Genomic DNA, 21,496 nt, shown 5'->3' with positions numbered 1-21,496 from the left:
CCCAAATCATCCTGATTAGTAGTAATGTCAGCTTGGTTTTATTCTTAGTGATTACTTGCACACAAAACTCTACAATAAGCTAAAACACCAAAGTAGATGGTTTCTATGAAACACTCCTAAATATAAATAATTCTAGCTTTTTAATACAAAATATAGCAAGCCTGGAGTACTGAAAAGCTGTTTTTTTGGCACAAATATCATGATACTCAACGATCTGTTGAAACTGGCAGCAGAATAGTAATTTAGATTCATACTTTAAGGTATAGAAAGTTCATGCTTCAACTGCCAGTTATGTTCTCTCTGTCTCTGCATAACCTCCCCCTCTCCCTCTCTCTCTCTCCTCTCCTCTGCATAGTAACAGATACTTTGCAACCATGAATGCACCAGGTGTTCATCAGTTCACCAATTAAACAAAGACTTTTAGAAAACAGAGGCAACATAAGATAAAACAAACATATAATATATTGCAAACAAAATGGAAAACAGATTGTGTGTTTTTTTTCATCCCATGTACTAATTTATGTGAGGGTGAATATTAAAATCCAAATGATACAAATTATTTAATTTTAACTGCTCGAGGGTTTATTAGGTTTTTTTTGGGTTTTTTTGCTTGTTTGTTTTTTCTGTTTGGTTATTTTGTTTTGTTTTGTTTTCTGGGGGCTTTTTATTGGGTTTTTTTTCTTTTTTTTTTGGTTTTTTTTTTTTTGTTTGTTTTTTGTTTTTTTTTTCTTTTTTTTGTTTGTTTGTTTGTTTGTTTTTCTGACAATTACTTCATATCAGCCTTCAAAAATGTGATGGCATTCTTGAAGTGACATTTCAATATGCCCTATGCTCAAGTACTTCTACGAAATTAATGAGCTGAAAATATCAGATGCTGCCAGTTCTCAAGGATGATGTTGAGCCCAAGCAGGAAGCTGCTGGCAGAGCTTCTGAAGTCCCCATGCTCACTGTACAGAAGCACAGGAGGAATTATGGGCATGTATTTGAAGCCTGTTCTCTGTGTGGCAGTGGTACAGTTTAAACACAGGGCAAAGATATGGATAAAAAGCACTTGGTTTTTCCTTATGTGAGGATACTGGTAGTACAGTTTCCCACTTCCCTACAGCTTTCCTCACAGATCAAATATCATTGATGTGCATGTAAGTTCCAGCTTCACTAAGGACACAGAGACAAGTTTGGAAAATGAGAACAGATGTGGTGAAAGAGAGACCTCCTGTTTACTACACACAGAGATGCTTCCACATTAAATATTGAGCATAGAAAATAACAATGAAAGAATTTGTAGCCGACTTGTAGCATACAAGTGAATCTGAATTCTTTCCAGTGGCATATAATCAGCTGTTTGTATATTCATTTCACACATTGTATTATATGAACTTTTAATCAATAACAGGATGTTAATAAACCAATGTTTAGTAGTCTACAAGGTGTGAAACTTAACACATAGAAGATATGTCTCAGTTTGGAATTCTTTTAAACTAGAAATCTTCTAATTTCATTGAATTAAAGGATGCCCCAACCATTTTGTATGTTCAGGGAGAAACTAGAAACTCCCACTTGTCTTACTGAATTATAGCAAATACCTGGAACTTCCTGGCTACAGTAAAACTGCAGATTAAGGAAGCATTTTAAGTCTTCATGAATAAAGATAATTCTAAAGTAGAATAAGAAGACCTTGACTGAAGTAGCCTATGATTCCATCCTCTCCTTTTGTGTGTGCATATTGAAACTAAAGAAGACTACTTAACTCACAGTGAATATATATTTGAATGGTGAGGTTCAAAGAAAAGTAAATATTAGAACACCAGGTTCAGTATTTAAATTAAAACTAGAGTCTGAATCTTCTGCCTAATTTAGAGCACTCCTACGGGACTGTTTTAGCCTCTGGTTCATAAAATTTTCTGGATTAGACCACAATTTTTGTTCCTCATTGAATTTGTCAACTTTGTGTAACCGTTCTTGACTGAAACAAAGAGCAAAAATGAACGGTGCCAGTTTTGCTTCACAAATAATTGACAGAAATGTTTTGACTAGTTTTATCTGGTGCCAAATAAAATAAAACTGAGGTTACTGGTTTTATATTTGTGCAATTTTCATTCAGGTTACCACATGTAACATGAATTTGTCTATTGCATATGATTCATAGGCTTCAGCACCAGAAGGGTGCTTTTGATCATCTAGTCTTATTTCCTGCATAATACAAATCAGAGTCTGCCAGCTATTACATGACAGACCACCTCTTTAAGCAGTTTAATAGCTACAAACCTAGAAAATGTATTTTTAGACATTCTGAAGCTTGCTATTCTGACTTGGTTCTCAAGAGTATGCCAAGATAGAGAAGTATAGGCACATTCTTGCCTCCCAAGGTGGGTAATTAGCATGACCTAGATATATATACATTTTTGAGAGTTATATGTACTTATTAAAAGCTATGGAGCTAATATAAAGCTCTTATAGCTGTTCCAAAAAGGAATATATTAATTACACTTTTGCATTACAACAGCTCAATAAACACAGAACTTTAAAAAAACTGTTTCTTTCACAAGACTATCCATTTCAGGGACAACACAAGGTATAATTCTCTCATCTGTTTTAGAACAATGACTACAAAATGCATGTATTTTCCTGGAAGAGAGAATAAACAACACATAATAGTGATTTATGGACACAGATACAGCAGTCATTTTTATTACATATCTGTCATCAGAGAAAACTTCAGATAGTGTCATTTTTGAGAGACAAATTCATAAAATCTGACAAAACTGAAGGCTTTCAGGGCATGTTTATTTACCTGTGTATGGGCCTACGTCCTAAATACAACTACATATACATATGTTAAATGCATATATGCTATTAAATGTTGAGGAGTTTGTCCTGTAGAACAGCGAATTACTGTTTTACTTTATGTATCCCAGTGCTTCTCAATATTTTCAATAGGAACAGAGGAGCATATCCTCTTAGTAGTCTCACTAACTCCCTTCTTGGCTCTGAGGGAATATATAGCAGTAGAGTAACAGTGGGACTCAAATGGCTTTCTGCAATGTTTGTAATACAGATTTGCCATAGAGCTTCTCCTCTGTTTAATATTGGATTCCCATGAACGTAACAATCCTATACAGATAAAGATGTTGTACAAGGATCATATAAAATTACCAATTTCCAAGTTTACCTTTGTTGATCCAATCTTGCACTTAAATACTTTTATATGCTTCTTTTCTGGTCCAAATTTTCATCCAAACTTTATTAATACAGTTACCTGCAAAATTTATAGCTTGCACAAGTATTCAGGTAAAATGAGAGCACCAGTTCCATACTTGTACCAGAGTGATCTGGGGGTATTCAGGTATAAGAATACTGAATTAAAATAAAATCAGAATTTTTTTAACTATCACATCATCTTTGTGATGATGTAAACTTATAAGAGTGTTACAGTTCAATATAACTACACCCACGTAACTTATAAAATTGAAAACTATAACAACTAGTCAGTAGTTGTAGTTAATACAAATAATATCAAACATCTATTTAAATGACACATCATTCATAGCAAAAATAGCATTGTTAAAGTGGAATTTTCCTCTAAAACTAATTTATGCTTTGTTTTGCACAGGTTCAATTGTAAGATCATAATAGGTAGCTCACATGCATTCAAATGTACATCTCAAAGGTGATTTGCCTGTAACTGAGCTTGGTGATTTCTTTTAATAATTCTTATAGGCTTCTGACCAGCTTATATTAGCAAAATGTCTGTGTTGCCCTTTTTTTTTTTTTGATATGGAATGCACTTATCTGGCACCTTTTGATATATCCCTAATAATGATATTCAGGTTCACTAAAGAGGGGAAATCAGGTAAATTATTTCTAATATTTAATCTGAGAAAGAGATGTTACTTTTGGGTGGGAGTGGGGTCACATAATTACCAAGGTAGCTGGCATCAGGAATCAATCTCTTAGGGTTTTCACCTACAGTCCATCAGAAGTAGAGTATTAATGGTCACAGGAAGATACATAGCTTTCTGTCATTTGGGTGTGTACTCCTGAAAAAGGGATAAAAATGGCTCATTGCAGGAAAAAGGTATTTGAGTAATAGATTGGTAGGGATGAAAACCACTAAAAGAATGGAATTTCATAACAATTCCATAGTCCATACTCAGTTCCAAAGAAAGTTTTCTCCTTTATACTTCTGAATTTCCCAGTTCATTGCAGTTTCACCCTTCTGCTGATACTTAATTGCCCTGGGTGCTCCTGAGGTGAAGATAGAAAGCTACCTTCTAGCAACCAAGAATAACAGGGTTACAGAAAGCTTTCAGAACCAGAAAAGAGTAGGTAGGGAGTCATTCTTGTGGAAAAATCTTCTTATAATGTGCATTTTTTTAGCCTACATTTTCAGTTATATCAGTACACTTCTAGAGTAGTTCTCTTCAGAGTTCTTCAATCCCATTATAATTTGTGTCTTTAGAAAATGTGATAAAGTTTACACCTGGGTATAGTAAACTTATATGCAGACAAATCCTAAATAGATTTTCTTTCTCTTGAAAGACATTTAGTGTTATGCTGAAAGGCTCTCTGTCAGAATGCTCATCTTCTAGAGAAATCTATACTTAAAAGTGGAAGCTACTCTCAAGGAAGCCAAAAGCTTGAATACGTACTGTCTTACACTACATTGGAGAAATCAGCAGTTTTTTAAATATTATGTATTTTAAAACACAAAATCCCTCACGGTTCCACACTTATTTTCTTTCCTCTGAATCCATGGGAGACCTATGACACGATAATTCCGAGCATCATCAGAATGATTCAGAACATAATGTTTTATTTTGGTGACATAAAGGTGCTAAAACTCATGGCATGGATAGGACACTGTCACATGGTGACTTAAATCAGAAAAATAACATTTTAAAAATAAACGTGCTCCCCTGCTTTCATATAGTTTTCTTGATATGTAATTTCTTTTCATATTGCTGATCAGGAATCAGCTATCTCAGATATAATTTAGGGCACCCGTGTCTCAAGGCAAAATTTACATTTGTGATCCTCATGTTGGTGGATCTCCTCTGAGCCATATACTTCAGACAGAAAACTTCTTCAGTAGTCTGCAGCACTTTTCTTCTTGGGAAACATTCATTGTTCATATTTCAACACATAGATGAATCTGTGGCTCCAAAAGGTATGTTCTAGGCTTGCTGAGTATCACCCACTGAAGTGCAACTAAATTATTTGCTTCGATGCACCACAACTTTTAAATACAGAAATATATCACACCTCTTCATATTATGATATTGAAGAAAAATCTGAACCAATTAAACACAAAAATATAAAGACAAATATTTACTGGAAAATATATGTGTAGGCATAGGTGCATGGATTACACAAAATAAATTGAATCCAGTATTTTTGGTGAGCATCAGACAATATTTAACTAAATTTCTGAGTGTCTTCAGAAAAAAAAAAAGTCACTATAGAACAGATACGATGTGGTTACTGCTACAGAGTACTCCGGAGTACTTTGAAGAGGTTTAGATTTAAAGTTCCTTAATTCCTTTATGAAGGTAATTCTCATGAAAAAAAACCAAACAAAAAAACCCACAACAAAAAAAAACCTCAAAGCCCCCCAAAACCAATCAAACCCAAACAAAAAACAAACAAACAAACCAAACACAACCAAACAGGTAAACTTTATATAGAATATTTTAAAAATTCTTGTGCTGATCATTCTGTAAATTATACTGGCTGTCAGAATGTCTGGACCTTATTAAATAGAGGATAAATTTTTTAAAGTTACTGATTTGTTAATTTTCAGTAGAAGCACCTATGAAATACAGTTTATCGATTCTTTTGCTGTAACATCACTTAGGAATCATTTCAGTAATCCCAGCTTGGCAACCTCTTTCTGTGTAAAACTCCTAAATGAACACAGTTCAATTCTAGCAGTAACTCTTTCAAATAACCTACTACTAGGATATTAAACTACGTATATAAGTACAGAAATCCAAGAAAACTCCCTGTCCATGCTTTGTGCTTGCCAGGCAAAAGCCAGCTGCAGTTGAAAAGGCATGCAACTGAACCCATGGCAACAGGGCACTGAGCCAAAAATTATAAACTGTGCTACAGCTCAGTCGTGCACCAGAGCATTTATACAGCTTCTGGACAACTGGTACTTCAGTTATAGGAAAGCTCGAGGATACGTGGCTTTTAGACCCACATTTGAAGTAGCACACTCAAAACCGATGAGGATAGGCTTTTCCGTGGTCCCAGGAGGATCACAGAGTGCAAGAGACCAAAACTATTTAAGTTGTTTGAAATCAGAGCAAAACTGAAAGTAATCACAATAAGATGAACCTGTGGTTGCACTCAGGTTAATGACTGAATTATAAAATATTCTATGTTGTGGGGGTTACTGGCGCAAGGTGATTTTCCTGTTGCATGACAATACATAATTACTTAGTTACAACATATCATTTTCAAGATAATGATTGTTTAAAGACTTGTTTAAATTACTTTTTCATATATTTCCAGTTGTCAGTTTGTTGTCCAGTTTGTCAGTCCAGTTGTCAATTGTGTGATTGATAAGTAACAAAATTCTGCTCTTACAAATACCTAGTGGTTTTACAGATACTGTATTTATATTGCTTATGCAATATAAACCTTGCCTTCTTCTGGCAAGGATGTTCACACATAAATAACCTGACATTCTGAAGACTTTTTTCAACATTTATACATGGTATACCAAATACCATCACATCAAAGACCTGTAATCTACAATAAAGTGTAGTTGTACTATCAATATTTTGGTAGAAACACTTGTTGCTTATCTAGATATTGACTTGCTTTTTATGGACCTGAGTTACTCACATATGATTTGAAGCTGCACATGATCTCTAAAGTAAAAGGAGTATGAACACAGTGTTTAGGATAGAATGAATAATATATATATAATCAAAAGTAGGTTGTTTACACAGTATAGGTGTATAAAGTATAGGTTTTCTTATTATATAGGGAAGTAAGTATAAGCTTAATAGAACTGCTATATAAAAAGTAATACATGTCACTTCATGTTATAGAAACATATATAGACCCCTTTTATTGCTCATCAAAAGAAAATGAAAAAGGTAAGAGGACTTTTTTGGAAAAAGAAGTAAAAGAAACTGAGTGTTTAACATCAGTTGCCAAGTAATCTTAGATCTACTCACCACAAAACAATTCTGCATGAGGAGTCACAGAAGTACTAACTTTTCCTAAGATAAGGCCACAGGTGAAAATATTAGTTTTATTAGACCACCTACAATAGTTGGAGAAAGCAGTCAAAATTTCTTTGGGCGCAAATTTGTTTTGGGCAAACAAAACGTTTTTCATGTCTGTTATGAGCAGTGGATTACCAAGTTTGCTTCAAATTTACACAACTGCTCCTAGTAACATATATTGAAGTCGTCTAATAAAAGCATGAATTTCATGAACAAAGCTTACCTTGCTTTTTGACCACCACAGATGGTGAAAACTCTACTACTAAAGTTGTATACAAGTGATTTTCAGGAGGATAAAAAATAATTACAAAATATATCTGAGTACACACAAATTTTATCAGTAAACAAATGCCAGGACAACGAAAAACTTGTGGCTCTTAGAATTAGGCTTAGCATCTAGAAGGAGCAATGGATCAGGAAACATGTTTTGCACACATCTGAAGTTATGAGACAGACTTCTACGTAGTCTCTCACTTTTTCATTGTATCCTTCTTTATGTCAGCTACTTTTGTATATAGATCAAGTTATGTGAGCTCAAGTACTGAAAGATGTTTCAGTAGTGACACCTTCTGAACTTTGCTTCTGCCCTTCTCTAAGGGCCAATGAGACCTTTGGTAATATTCATAAAGCCTTAATAAAAAAACTTTTTGGAGACATTATCTAGATTATCCCAATTTATATTTACAATTAAATGAGAAATGGCAGGTGCAACCAGTGATATTGGACTGGAATTCGTATCACAGGCCCACTTGGAAAGGCTGCCTAACCCCTCCTTCCTCTGTCAACACAAGCTCCCTGCCCTATAAACATCCTGTCCTAATTCAGAAAAACATTGGGCTTCTTTCCCTTTCCAGCATCCCAAATAATATCTACACATATAAGAAGACAGTGATACTTCAGCCATATTCTTCATATACTTCATATACTTCAGGGTAGATTGTACAGTAAAGCTTCACAGTTTTTTTGCTTTTTTGCTTATATTTCCAAAATAAGATTAGTTCATGACATAATCACTCAGAATTTTGCAATTACTGACCTTAACTGCAACTAATAAATGTTATGATCAAAGTTTGCAAAAAGGTGCAAATCATTTCAATGCCGAGTTCCTTTTTTGTCTCATCCTTCCTTTCCATCTTCATCCCCTACTTTGTCATACTGTCACGTGCTACAAATGTGTGTTATCAGAATGTTTCACAGTCTCGTTTCAATAATCAATATTAGTGTACTTTCAGGAGAGCTGATGAAATTTTCCCCTGGCTGAGGGTATGGTTCAATATTGAGGGATATATTCCTTTACAAGAAACTGGAGTTTGTATACATATGAACACTTTTCATCCACTTGAATAAATATGCACTGTTATATTTGCAGAAGTACTGTGATTAGCAATACAGAGTAATCAGTATTCAGATATAAACTTGATAAATCTAATAAAAAAATAAAATGTGGAAAAAGAGGGAAATTATTAGATGACAGGGTGACTGGTGTTGAAATTATGTCACATGGCACATCATTAAACATTAAATGTAGCTAAGATATCCAAGGTCATTTTTTCTGAATATAATTGTTAAATCTTTTAAAATAAAAGCATAAATATCTAACTATGGCAATATACTGGCAAAGTTATTACTTTGTTAAATCTGCTTTCCAGATCAGCTGCTAATCATAATATATACTAATAACATTTATGTTTTCATCCTTTTGTACCACAAAGCCTTCCGTGCTGTACATGCTACATCATGTATTCTGTGTATAGAATAATCTAGAAAAAGAAGTCCTTAATATTCATAAAAATTATATATATTGTCAATGTTCAGTTACTATAAAGTGTCATTTTGAGGTAACTCCATCCAAAACATTTGTGGTTAAGGAAAAAGAGAGTAGTAATAAGTAAGCAATACATACAAGGTCCCATTAAGAAAAACACAAGGATCAGCCACCTGACAAACAAAGCAGTCTTATAAAACTTACAAAAAAAGAGATCAGTACCTGTTGTTCATTCCACTTGCTTAAATCTTTTCCTAAGCAAGAAGATTTACAGCTCCAAAACACACATAAACTTTCAAATAGTATCCCACCTATAAACAGATACAGTCTCTTTGAAGAGTCTGCTATGAAGAGGAAGGAGCCACTAAAAGTTTCTAATTACTGCCTTTGCATCACCTGAACTTTCTAGGTCTGGAAATACTAAATCCCTCAAGACACTGAGGAACCTGGAAGGTTGTTTCTAATTTAACTAGTTAGCGAAGTACAACCATGCAGATTGGATTTTTGATTTATCCCAAGAGCAGGCATACTCTGACAAATGCTTACTATTAGCAGAGCTGTATTATTCATCATATATAACACACACAGATTTAATTGCTTTTCACCTTTTTTTTTTTTTTTTTTTTTTTTGCAGTCACCTTTTCATCATAAAAATATCTTTTTGTGACTGTTGTGCTTTAGGTCCAGCTGGTGACTAAACACCATTCAGCTGCTCGCTCACTCTTTCCCTTTCTTGTGGCACAAGGTGGAGAAAACAGAATGAAAAGCTTGTGGGTCAAGACAAGGACAGGGAGGGATCACTCACCAATTACAGTCACAGGGCAAAGAGACTCTGCTGGGGGAAACGGGGCTGCAGGGGAAAGCCAGTGGTCTCACCATGGGCTGCAGGGGAATCTCTGCTCCAGCCTCTCTTCCTCTCCTTCTTCACTGACTTTGGCATAGGTATTCCTCTCACACCCCACTCCTCTTTCTGCTGCAGGGTCTGCAGCAGTTTTTTTTTTTCCTCTTCTTAAATATGCTATCACTGCCACCGACTGTCTCAGCCTTGACCAGTGATGGGTCTCTCAGGGCAGGGGAAGCTTCTCACAGTTTCTCCCAAGGAGCTGCTCCCTGAAGCCCCTCCCCTGCTACCAAAGCCCTGCCACACAGACAAATCTGGTGTTTATTTATACAGGAAAAGTCTGCAGGCGTTCCCTCTATGAGAAAGAAAGTAAACATGACTGGTACTCTTCATACACAGAAACAAAAAGGAGTAAAAACCTTCTGAAGTAAACCCCACAGTTTGGTGTTGGTCCTTCCTCATCCCTTTGTCCAGTTCTTGTCTCAAGATGTAATCAGTGATTACAAGGAAAATCTCAGAGCAAATGTGATCAGCTGATAGCAGAGACTTACTGAAGACAGTGCTATTCAGATTTAGAACTTACATCAAGATGTGGACTGTCCCTGGACAGATTATCTCCAGAAAGTATTTGCTGAACAACATTGAGCTTTTTTCTGTGCCTCGTAGTTTAGCCTTTTCTTTGAAAAGAAAAATGCATACCTCAAAACGTGGCTCTTAGTTCATCCTGAATGCTTTCTACAACTGAAGCCTCCTTTATCACTGCTAAACCTTTACATCTTTCACAAATCCAGGAGACAAACTGCCTGTACTTTTAAGATAATTTTCCTTACCTTTTTATCCATGAAATATTTACTTTTTAAACATACCTACCTCATGTTATCAGAGCAGAAAGATTTACATTTATTTGCATTACTTGTACATACATTAAAGTATACTGGTGGCATTAAAAAATAAAGAAAATTATGTAATACCTTTACTTTTACCTATGGATTTGGTGAAATGGTTCCATGAAGAAAGCATTTCCAGACAAAAAGAGAATAAAGAAGAGGAGAGAAACAACAGTAAGAGTTGTGAATATATGTAAATGCAATAGTATCTGAACATGAAGAGACAGTATAAGATAAGTGTCTGGAGAAAAATGGAGATGCAATCACGTGTTGTGTTAGGGATATAGTTTATTTTTTTTCCAATAATGTACATGCAGAGAAACACAGAAGGATGCCATGCTTTGATAAGAAAGAGTGATACAAAAGTAACACAGACAATGGGTTAGAAGGAAGAAAAAATCACTGATCTTGTTAGGTTGCAAAACTGTACTCTCAGCATTCCAGAAGCCAGGAGCAGGTGCTTTCTGCACATTTCCAAACAGCCATGCATTAACATAAATGGACTCTTCAATGTGGACAACGTGACAAGCTGAGTATCTTCCTTCAGGAACTATCTGACGAGTGCTCTTGTGCTTTATCGTTAACAGATTACACGTAATTGTATTTTCTAATACATACATTAAATTTTCTTAATCACCTTCTTGTTTTTCTTACCTCATTTCAGTTATTGTATTGCAAAAGGGCGAGTTTAGGAGGCAAAAGGACAAAAGCTTGCAGAGCAAACAAACAAACAAAAAAAAAAAACTAAAAATGAAATAAGAAAAGATGTGACTAAAACCATGTGTTCATTTGCAGCCAAAGATAGCTTTCAAGCACTTGCCCATCGTTTGCAGTGATTGATTCAAAGCAGCTACAGAACAAGAAGAAACAATGAAAGCAGAGTGGAAAAGGAACAGAGCCCATACCTTGGTCGCCCATCATCAGGTGCGCCAGACCTTGAAGGGAAACAAGAGCACAGTCAGCAATGAACAAGGGATCACGGGAAGGTGGTGTTGTCACAGTGACAAAAATGTTTTGTGACAGGCATCTGTTTCCTATGAGATGTCTGCATCACAGAGGGAAATCAAAGAGCATTTTTCAACCACTGGTTGGAATGCTTTGGGCTACGAGTAACAGAACTGCAGTTCAAAGACTGGGTGCTATTTTATTGTGTACTTCTGGGCAGTTGTTGGGATGACAGAAAGTAATAAAATGCTTTCAAAATCCAACCAATTCCTGTAATACTCCATCTGTATTTATCATATTTTGATTATATTGCTTTCAACACTTTGCTGGGAGGACTTCCTGTCCTCTACTCATGAAGTGATGGTAAAAAACCTGAAGAAGTGTAAACCTGAAAAATGGGCTGGGTCTGATCTTTTTCCCCTCATAAAAACGAGCACTTTGGGTAATTAAATAAAATGTCTTCATCGAGTTGAAATGATAATGCAAGGGATGTCTCCTTATTGGTGTGAAATGTGAGTGTAGAATAAATTTGTTCCAGAGAAGACAAATTATAACATATGCATTATAAAGTACATAGCAATAAGGAAAAATTAAGTAAGAGCTTCTGAAACTACTTCATAAATATGTGAGAAATAGATTTTTCTATACTATGCTAGTATAGGTCCAAACACTTCCATAATGATAATCATGCAACCAGAGCCAAGTTTCATTACTCTTTAGCTAAAAATGGCTTTTAACTCCGATTTTTAATCCATCCAGAATCACAGAATCACCTTGGTTGGAAAAGACCTTCAAGATCATCGAGTCCAACCCTTGAGCTGTTCATGATAATAAAATGATACTTTTATTCTCATTGAGAATAATGTGATGTAAGGATAACAATTTTCTAGAAATATGAAGGTTTTTTACATTTCATGTCTATTTTAAAAAACTTGGCTGATTTAGTATGCATTTTAGAAGTTCTTACTTTCCTATGTTAAATGTACTCCTCTTCTACAACAACTATAAAAACTTGTAAAATTATTTTCCTATTTGCAATTAATTAATTCACACAAAGAAGGTTAGCAATAAAATATTGTGCTCTTTACTAGAAAGCAGTCTTCCTAGAAAATTTCTCAGATTTCTAATTCACAAAGAAAATTAGGTGCACAAGTGACTCACATATTTGAGAGAGTTCAAAGATACTTTTGACTGCGATCGTTTTTAAGGATTCACATCTTATCAGTTCCAAATCTCAAACGATATTCAAAATAAACTAATAGTTTGGCTGAATTAGTGTTTTTAATGTCACCCTGTTTAGATGCATAGTTAAACTGATGGGCCAGATGAAATGCCCATGCCTGTGAATGAGAGTAGAAATGTTTCAATGAATATTCTCTCCCTGAAAGTGTTGCTCCAACTGTGAGAGGCATGGTGGAGTATACACAAAGACTGATGATCAAGATTCATTCTTTTAATGCTAAAAATAAAGCTTAACTTGCTTGGCCTGCAGGAAGTATTTGTCTTTTCAGGTAATAATTTAACTTGTCTTTTGGCTTTTAACTTTGACTGTGCCTTAATTACATTCAGTAGAGGGATGGTGAAACTAGTGGAATGTTCCAATATCCTTTCCTTTATTAGAATGTGATTTTTCAGCAGCTACTTTATGTGAGCTCTTGCAGCTCCTAGAAGGCATAAAGCAGATCACTGCTATGTCTCCTAGGAGAACGCAAGTTCTTACTAGCTTGCATTTAAATATTGATCTTTATAGCTATAAGGACCTAAACAAAAGGCCTAGCTTAAGGACTTTGTCATTGCTTGATAGCTACTATTTTACTAAAATTATTTTGAGAGTGAGATTGGTCATTTGTCGTAAATGGCAGAAGTACCTCTTGAAAACATCATAGAAAACACTTGAATTTTAAAGGTCACTTACAGTGCTGTTCAACTAGAAATGAAGTCTAGTGAATGTAAAAAAAATACACTCCTCCAACCAAATATCTTTCAATTAAAAATTTTAGTACCAGTCCTTAAGAAAACATATTTTGTTTGGCTCCGTATGTTATTTTAATTTGTGAAGCTGTAAGGTTACTTATACTTACTTGCTAAAAGGACATAATGATACTGCATTTACATTTTGCTATCAATGAATCAAGGCTATAGAAGAGTGAAGAATTACTATTATTCTACCTGTGCAACCCACAGAGTGCTTTAAAATGATACAAATAACTCTACCATGATAGCAATCATTGCTAGATTTTCAAAATGACAGTACTCGTCATAGGGAATATCAAAATGGACAGCTGTAGAAAGTTCTAGCTAACTAACCATGTATAGGCCTTCCATGTAGAGAAAACACTCATTTGTGTACCACTACTTCCTAAGCAGAATGAAAACCCTTTTCTTTGTGAATTAGGAATTAAAAATTTAGTAGGAATCTGTTGTATGAGATACAATTTTCATACTGAACTTGGCTCTGACAGGTGGGTGTTAAGGGAAACAGGATAGGGTACTGGGAGAGGATATGAAGAGAGGATACTTTCATAACTTGATGTGTGAGTTCCATGCAGAGCACAGGCCAAAACAAAATTTAAACGTGGTAAACCTGTGGTGAACATGTTCAATCCTAGCACAATTTTAGTAAAATGAATAAAATGTAGGGTTTTTTCAGATCAACAATACATACAAATTTAAATATGTGAATATTAAATCTTTCTGATTCCTTATGTAACCTAACTTACAGATACAGCAGAAATCAAAGATGAAAATGATATCTCTGTTTCCAGCTCTGTTGAGCTTTGGATACACATTCTATGCTTCCATTCTTTACATATACATCCTTTGCAAAATTAATACATGCGTAAGCACCCACACTGGAATAAATTTAAGGTTGCAGTCTTAAGAATTAGATTCCAGGTAAAGTCTGGATTAACTTTTATCCAGGAATTATCTTGTACTGCTGCACATAAATGAATATGTGAAATGCAATTGGATCTCCTTATTTAGTATATTGATCTTATTTTGCATTTGAGACTCATCTTGACACCAGTAAGAGTTTCACTCAGAGATCAAATATAAGTTTATATAAGTTTAGATACTTATTTCTAGGGTTTTATGTTTTTCTTATCCCAGTGTTGTTGAATACACTTTTATTTTACAATGAAAAGGAAATGGTATTGATATTTATATGTGTGACAGTGCACACAATTAAAGCACTGGAATAGCTTAAACTTTCTTTCTTCTACTGGTAACATTTATTTTAATAAAATTGCACAGCATTTTGTATATGCTACATCTGAGCACCTGTCTTTGCTCCTCATTACACAGTGAAATGCATGACTGATGTTTCCAGGCTTTTTAAGAAAATTGCCACTGAACAAGCAGGCAGTGTGCCAGCATGACTTGAATCCTGAATAAACTCAAGCTCCAGAGTGGCTCACTAAAGGACCCTGGGTCAAAGTCATGCAGTCACTTTGCAAATAATTTAGCTTACAAATCTTGGATTTAAAAGTACTTTTCAAGTATTGGGAAAAATATCATAAAAGTTATTGTTCAGTTTAGATAGATAAATTCAATTTTCTCATAGATAATTGGTTATCTGGTACACAAAAGATTCAGCCCAGACAGACTTTTAAAAGAACCTGTACCTAAAAAAAGCATCTGCATCTTTTGGCTTACAGGCAACCCAACATTGATTCCCAGCAATAACTGAGCTGTTGAAGCATATTCTGAATCTTTAAACTATGGTGCATATGTACACAACATGTTTTACCAGCTAGTAGGCTTACTTACCAATATTCAAGCTAGATGGCATTGTGCTTTAGTTTCCACTGCCCTGTGCCATACTTTCTTTAAAGGGACTTATATACCAACATTATTATTAAAATCACATATTGCTTCTTTCACAATGTCCATAAGGCAGAGTGCATTATGTTGCAAAGTTAGACTAAAAAAAATTTTTCCTAACACTTGATGCTGTAAAGAATAATACAGTAAGCACGTTTTGTAACATTAAAAAGAAATCCCATTTTCCTAAGCAAGTAAAATATAGATATTTACCATGCATTACATTCTTATGAGATTTTATGCTTCACACTAATAAAACAAGTATTTTCTTGAGTGTTTTTCATACAGAACATGAGACGAAATCAGTCCTTCTGGAAGTCTCCTGAATGATTTTGAAGGGTGATATCAGCCATATGAGTATAAATCCCATTGTTTCATTGGGGATATTCTTGAATTATACCAATAAGGCCAAGACTGAAATGAAGCCTTGCTTGTGTTCTGTATGGAAAAAAGAAATCACACTTATTTAATAAACTTGTTTACCTTTATGGGTAAGAAAACCCGCAACTTACCGTACTGAATGCTATGCTTACTTTTATAACATTAAGCAGAAGGGAAAAAAAACCCCACTAAACAGAAGGGAAAAACAAGAGCTTAGGAAAATAAGGTAGAAAGCACCCACCTTCCACATAGTTGTCTTCTGTAAGCACATAACAGGGAAGGAGAGAAAAGGAAAACATTCATTAAGCAGCATGCAGACTGGAACTTGCCATTGCATGTCTTCATCATGCAAGGCATCAAACACAACATGCAAGTGCTCCGTTGCTACAATCCAGAGGGAAGAACAAAAGCACCAGGGAAGCAGTGTTTCCTCTAACAAAATTCACGTGATATGATAAAAGCAATACTGTTTCCAAAGTGCAAAAATTGTACAGGATTTACTGCATCTCTCTGTAAGTTCAATCATTATTAGTTATTGATCAGAGGAACTTATAAGATTTTAACAACTACATATTTTAAAGCCATCAGCCACTTGTGATAAGAATTCTAAGTGCATTTGCTTCTATTTTCCCATTCTGATTTTCCCTTAATGACCTATATGAAGTAGACAGTTTTAAACAGATTGGATAAGTTAACTTCAGCTTTAGAAAATGCTGTGATGATGTTTCCACAGCAGCACGGCTGATCCTGCACTCATTATTAAGGCAGTCATTCTGGTCATAGGATCAGATGGTCAAAAATCCAGTGTGGAAGAACTGTCACTTAAACTGGATGGAATAATTCAGAATTGTAGGATCATGTCCTAGAGCATTTGACAGCATCAGAAGTTTGCACATCTTAAATAATCAACTCTCCCTTGTACAGCTTGCAAAGGCCACGTAAATTTCAGGCATGGGTTCTGCCCCTAGATTAGATCAAAGGGCATTTTCCCTAAGTACAGGCTACTATCAGTAAACAATGATCTGGCCTTTTATCCACAGCCTAACACCAATACGGTGCACAAGAGAGATTTGGGTTCCCCCAAAGCCTAAGGAGCAAAAGGGAAATAGAAATCAAGCCTCAGCTAATGAGGTGGACAGAATTTAAATTAAGAAATAGGCTGTGTCTTAGTACTTGATAGTCTTTGCATCCCTCAGTACCTCCACTGGGTAGGTGTTTTTGAGGGAGAATGGCTCTGTTGCCCATTTTAATTTTGACTGAGGAGAGGACTGGAGAGAGAACAAAGATATTTCAGGTGAGAGAGAAAATGGGAAAGGTAAAATAACAAAGGAAAAACAAGACAGATGTCAACGACGTGGACTGTACAAAACCAAAATAAGAAACAGGGAAGGGTGACAACACATCAGTCTGACTGCCTGGGAGATCACTTCTGGCAGTTTGTCTCCACCAACATGTGCTGGGGAAGGAGCATTCAGAAGTAATTGCAAATGGAAGCCCAGTTTTGTCAATGCAGGTCATTTCTTATGGAGTCTTCCTATGGGACACACCTTTTCATGCAACAGTTAAAAATATGAACTAAGCTAATTTGGATATATTTTAAAGCAGGAGTCAATAAAATGAGTGACACAGAACTGAGCTCAACGATATCTCTTAAGCATAGCAATATCCTCCTAGAATGTGTAACTTTTCATAATGAAAAGCTTTTATGTCAATGCCACTAAACACTGAAAAATCTTATAGTAGGCAGTATTCCAATAAATTGAAAAGTTTACCACTTTGAAAACAATAATTACTATAAATTATGAATATAAGGGTTTTAGTCTCTCATTTCTTAGCTGTAATACTCACAGGTCAGAACTGATAAAGTTATTTGGCTTCAGATATTGTAAGTCACCTTGTCCACACACACATCCTAAATTTAGACTTCCAAAATATCACTGTCTGAAATTTTAGTTTGATATGAAAATGCAAAGGGTACATACAGTTTCATGAGTTTAGGAAAGTAAGAGTCTGAAAAGAAAAAAAAAAATTATGAAAAGTAATAAGTCTGTTGATACTATGTTCTATACACAGTGTAAAGTACAGTGATATTTCGGCTATTGGAAAGAGCTATTTATAACTAAACTTTTTTGGAAGAGCCTTCTTCCTTTAACTGCATATAATGATTTCCTTTCTTGAAGTATAAAGCCCCACAAGTTTAATGAAAAATAAATTAGTTATTTCAGCATATCTTCAAGTTCCTTCATCTAGCCCTGGTTACTGCTGTGGTGGTATGCTGCAATACCAGTACTGCAATGACAACATTTTGGTGGCCACATTTAGCATAATGTTATTACCAAAACCCACCATATGATCTTGCTAAAAGGCCAGTTCTGTTCCTCATGATGTCAAAGTCAAAAGGAAAGTTATGAAAATTATTTTACAGGCACTGGCAGAAGCTTAAGCTCATCTGGTTACAGGATTTATCATATTTTGTTTTATATCATGGGCCCTATTCTTAGCAGTGGTTGGTAAGTCTTTTCTGGGTTTTATGTTAGATTAGCCTTGAACACTATTATTTACTTAAGGTGTTTTTTAGTAATAACTGATATATTTCCATATCATTACCGATTTGCCTGACTTTCCCAATTCCCATTATCTTGGAATGGCCTGTTCTTCTAAGCAGAGACTAAAAAGCCAAACGACCCAATTTGTAATTCGGCTTTTTATTAATTTTGATTACTACAGCCACTCTTAAAACAAAAACCAAAACCAAAATCAAACAAGCAAAACCAACCCAACCAAATAAAAACCAAACCAAACCAACAACAAAAAACCAACAACTCTTTGAAAGCCACGCATACTATCAACATCCCAACTTTGCAGTTTGGGGGGTACAAAATTTTTGTAATTTAAATCAGGAGTAACTGTATTTATGTCATTACATTTGCACTGGTGTAAAAGTTAGGGACGTGGAGGAAAGTAGAGCCATATTACACATTCCTGTCATTGCTGATGACTTAGCCACCCATTTACCCCCGTTTATATCCATTCACTCTGGATAGCTGTTGGCATCAGTGGAAACAACAGGCTTTCTAGACCCAAAATGCCATCTTTTACTTGCTGTAGGCATTGGCACAGAACAGCTCTTAGCCTTTTCTGCACCAGCAGATCATATCAATGATTTTGATAAAAGCACACCCCAGGTACAAGACAAGGGGCTAAAAGGGACTGTCATCAGAAAAGCCTTGCAGCCTCCACTAGCAACCTGAAAATTGGTCAGAAAGATGAAATCACTCTGATAGAACATGTGAAAAGTCCTCTCTTTTCATGTTGTACTGATGTACTGATTTGAAGAATTAGACAAGTCTTGATCCACTGCAAATGTTTATTTTCTAGACCTTACGCCACCAACAATACTAAATTACACAGCTAATTTCTGTGTTTACAGCCTAATTCCCTTGCTCAAATTCTGTTCTCAGCACTACTGTTGACTGCACATACTAAGCCAAATATTCACTTGATATAAATCTGGCAAGAAACAGTTGAAATCCATAGAATTACACAACTTACACAGGCTGTGAATCTGGCTTATTATCTTCAGATTAATTCTGTCAGGCTATCCCTACTGAGCTAAGAGCAGAATCTGCTCCATAAGCCCAAGCAATTCTAATTATTTTATTATATTACTATGATTCAGTGATATTAAAATGGGAATTATATCTTTAAAGGATATTTTTATTAATTCAACTTTCATTTTAATACTTGGTGATGCTTCCTGGAAACCTTGCATTTTTGAAAAAAGATAAGTGATTGCTCATATGCTTTGTGGTTCTGCTATTACACCTTAGCTACACACAGAGCACAACATTTTTCCTATTATATAAAAACAGCATTTTTATGATAAACACATGAAACAGTACAGCAATAGCATTCTAGAAATAATGTAATAATAACATAATAAGAAATAGCATATTAGAAGTGGCATTTTTACAAGTTTTTTTTTACTCAACAAAATAGAGTAGAAAAAAAAATCTGGAAATAATAGAGTATTATAAGGAGTATAATAAATCACAGACACAGTGTATGAAATTTGTAAGTTATTCAGTCTTATGAATAGAGGGGAAGTAGCTTGAAATAAAGCTTATTTTTATGCAGGTGTCTTGCAATAAAAACAACAAGAAGTTTAAGATATACTATTTTAAGTTTATTTTCCCAAAGAATAATGAATAGGCATAGTTTACTATAAATTTATCTACTAAAAATGCTGTATGAAAAACGTAACTTCAAGAAATAGCTTTTTCTGTGGGACTGTACCTAGCACCTCCTGGACAGTGTAACTTAAGTCTGTCCCTTCAGTTTCTCCAATTGTTAGAAAAACTGTTTTATTTAACACATGATTCAAAAGAAAATTTTGAAAAGGATAGGAAACCATGAATTATACATTAAGTATCTTAAAAAGTATGAACAGTCATAGTCTCAATAATGATCAGCTAAAGCAATACACTGAAAATCTGTGGCTATTAGCAATGGTCTTCTCAATGCTGTGTATCTGAAAAATCAGGATTATTTGCAATTTTTACAAATGTACTTTTGAAAACCATTGTAAATATTATTTGTAGTTATTGACTGTAATTATGAATAGTTAGAAATGTATTATGAAGATATTTGAACTCTGATTTTGTTGCAGCCTTCTGCATGAACATTAAGTAAATAGGTAAGCAGCATTTCCTACACCTAGGCCTCATGGAACAAAATTTATTACTCATGCACAAAATCTGCAAATCCATTGAAATCTAGGAAGGAGAGCCCAGGAATTCCTACATTTTCACATAGCTTCATGAGGTCTGAAGTCAATGTATAGCATCTTAGAGACTCCACACAGCTTTGAGTAGACTCATTCAAAGTACTTTCCAGTCCAGTGAGTAGAAATACAACAAATTTATATATATATGTATATAACAAATTTTTTTGGTGGAAGGGAGACATTTCAGAATAACAAGAATTTTATTCTTTTATAGCTCCATTTTCTATCTACATCTCTATGAAGATCCCTTCTTTCCTAGTATGAGACTCAGGAGAAAAGTGCAATACCATCAGGAACACAGATGATCTCTCTTGACCAAGAATGAGGATGAGGATTTCTGACAAATGAGGATCATTAGGGCATAATTAGATATTTCTTTCAGTTTGGTACAAGACAAAGCCATCAGCCCAAATTCTGTAAATTCTACTAATATCTATGCACTTACTCTAGGTGAGGCCACCTTTTCTAGACAATGCTATGTATCCCCAGTGCATTGAGAATGCAATAATAACAAGATCATAATAACAAGTTAAGCTATTCTAAATGAACTCTTAGTGTGAAGCAGCCACTAAGCAAGCAGGGTTAGGGTTGGGGGAGCACAGTGAAACTACTGAATGCACAGGGAAAGAAATAACAAACAGAAATAGACAATGATGTTACTTTTTGTGGCATAAACCATTACTGTGTTTAGTTCCAGTACTCCTATATTTAAAAGGAAATGAAAACCTAAAGAGGTTTCAGAAAAAAAGCAAAACCAAAACAAGCATTTCCCACAGTCATTCATGGCATTAAACCTAAGATAAGAGCAACCATGTCTTCCAATGA

At 34.9% G+C, this 21,496-nt stretch overlaps 1 protein-coding gene across 17 annotated transcripts in view; it reads right to left on the bottom strand.

The window, feature by feature from the left end:
• NRXN1 (neurexin 1) overlaps positions 1–21,496 on the bottom strand; it is a 705,459-nt gene that overhangs the window by 612,095 nt on the left and 71,868 nt on the right. For 9 of the 17 annotated variants that reach the window (XM_071739794.1, XM_071739789.1, XM_071739790.1 and 6 more), the window contains exons 2-3: positions 16,127–16,144; positions 11,640–11,669 (exon numbers count right to left, since the gene is read on the bottom strand). The exons of 6 other annotated variants lie outside the window; for them this stretch is intronic. In XM_071739794.1, coding sequence (XP_071595895.1) covers positions 11,640–11,669; positions 16,127–16,144 — 48 coding nt within the window. Of the gene's footprint in view, positions 1–3,889; positions 4,038–11,639; positions 11,670–16,126; positions 16,145–21,496 lie in introns of those variants that run through there. 2 more of the 17 variants (XM_071739814.1, XM_071739803.1) reach the window with 2 other exon arrangements.

This window comes from Heliangelus exortis, chromosome 3 (assembly GCF_036169615.1).
Source record: "Heliangelus exortis chromosome 3, bHelExo1.hap1, whole genome shotgun sequence".
NCBI lineage: Eukaryota > Metazoa > Chordata > Aves > Apodiformes > Trochilidae > Heliangelus > Heliangelus exortis.
This window is presented reverse-complemented; position numbering and strand designations above follow the sequence as displayed.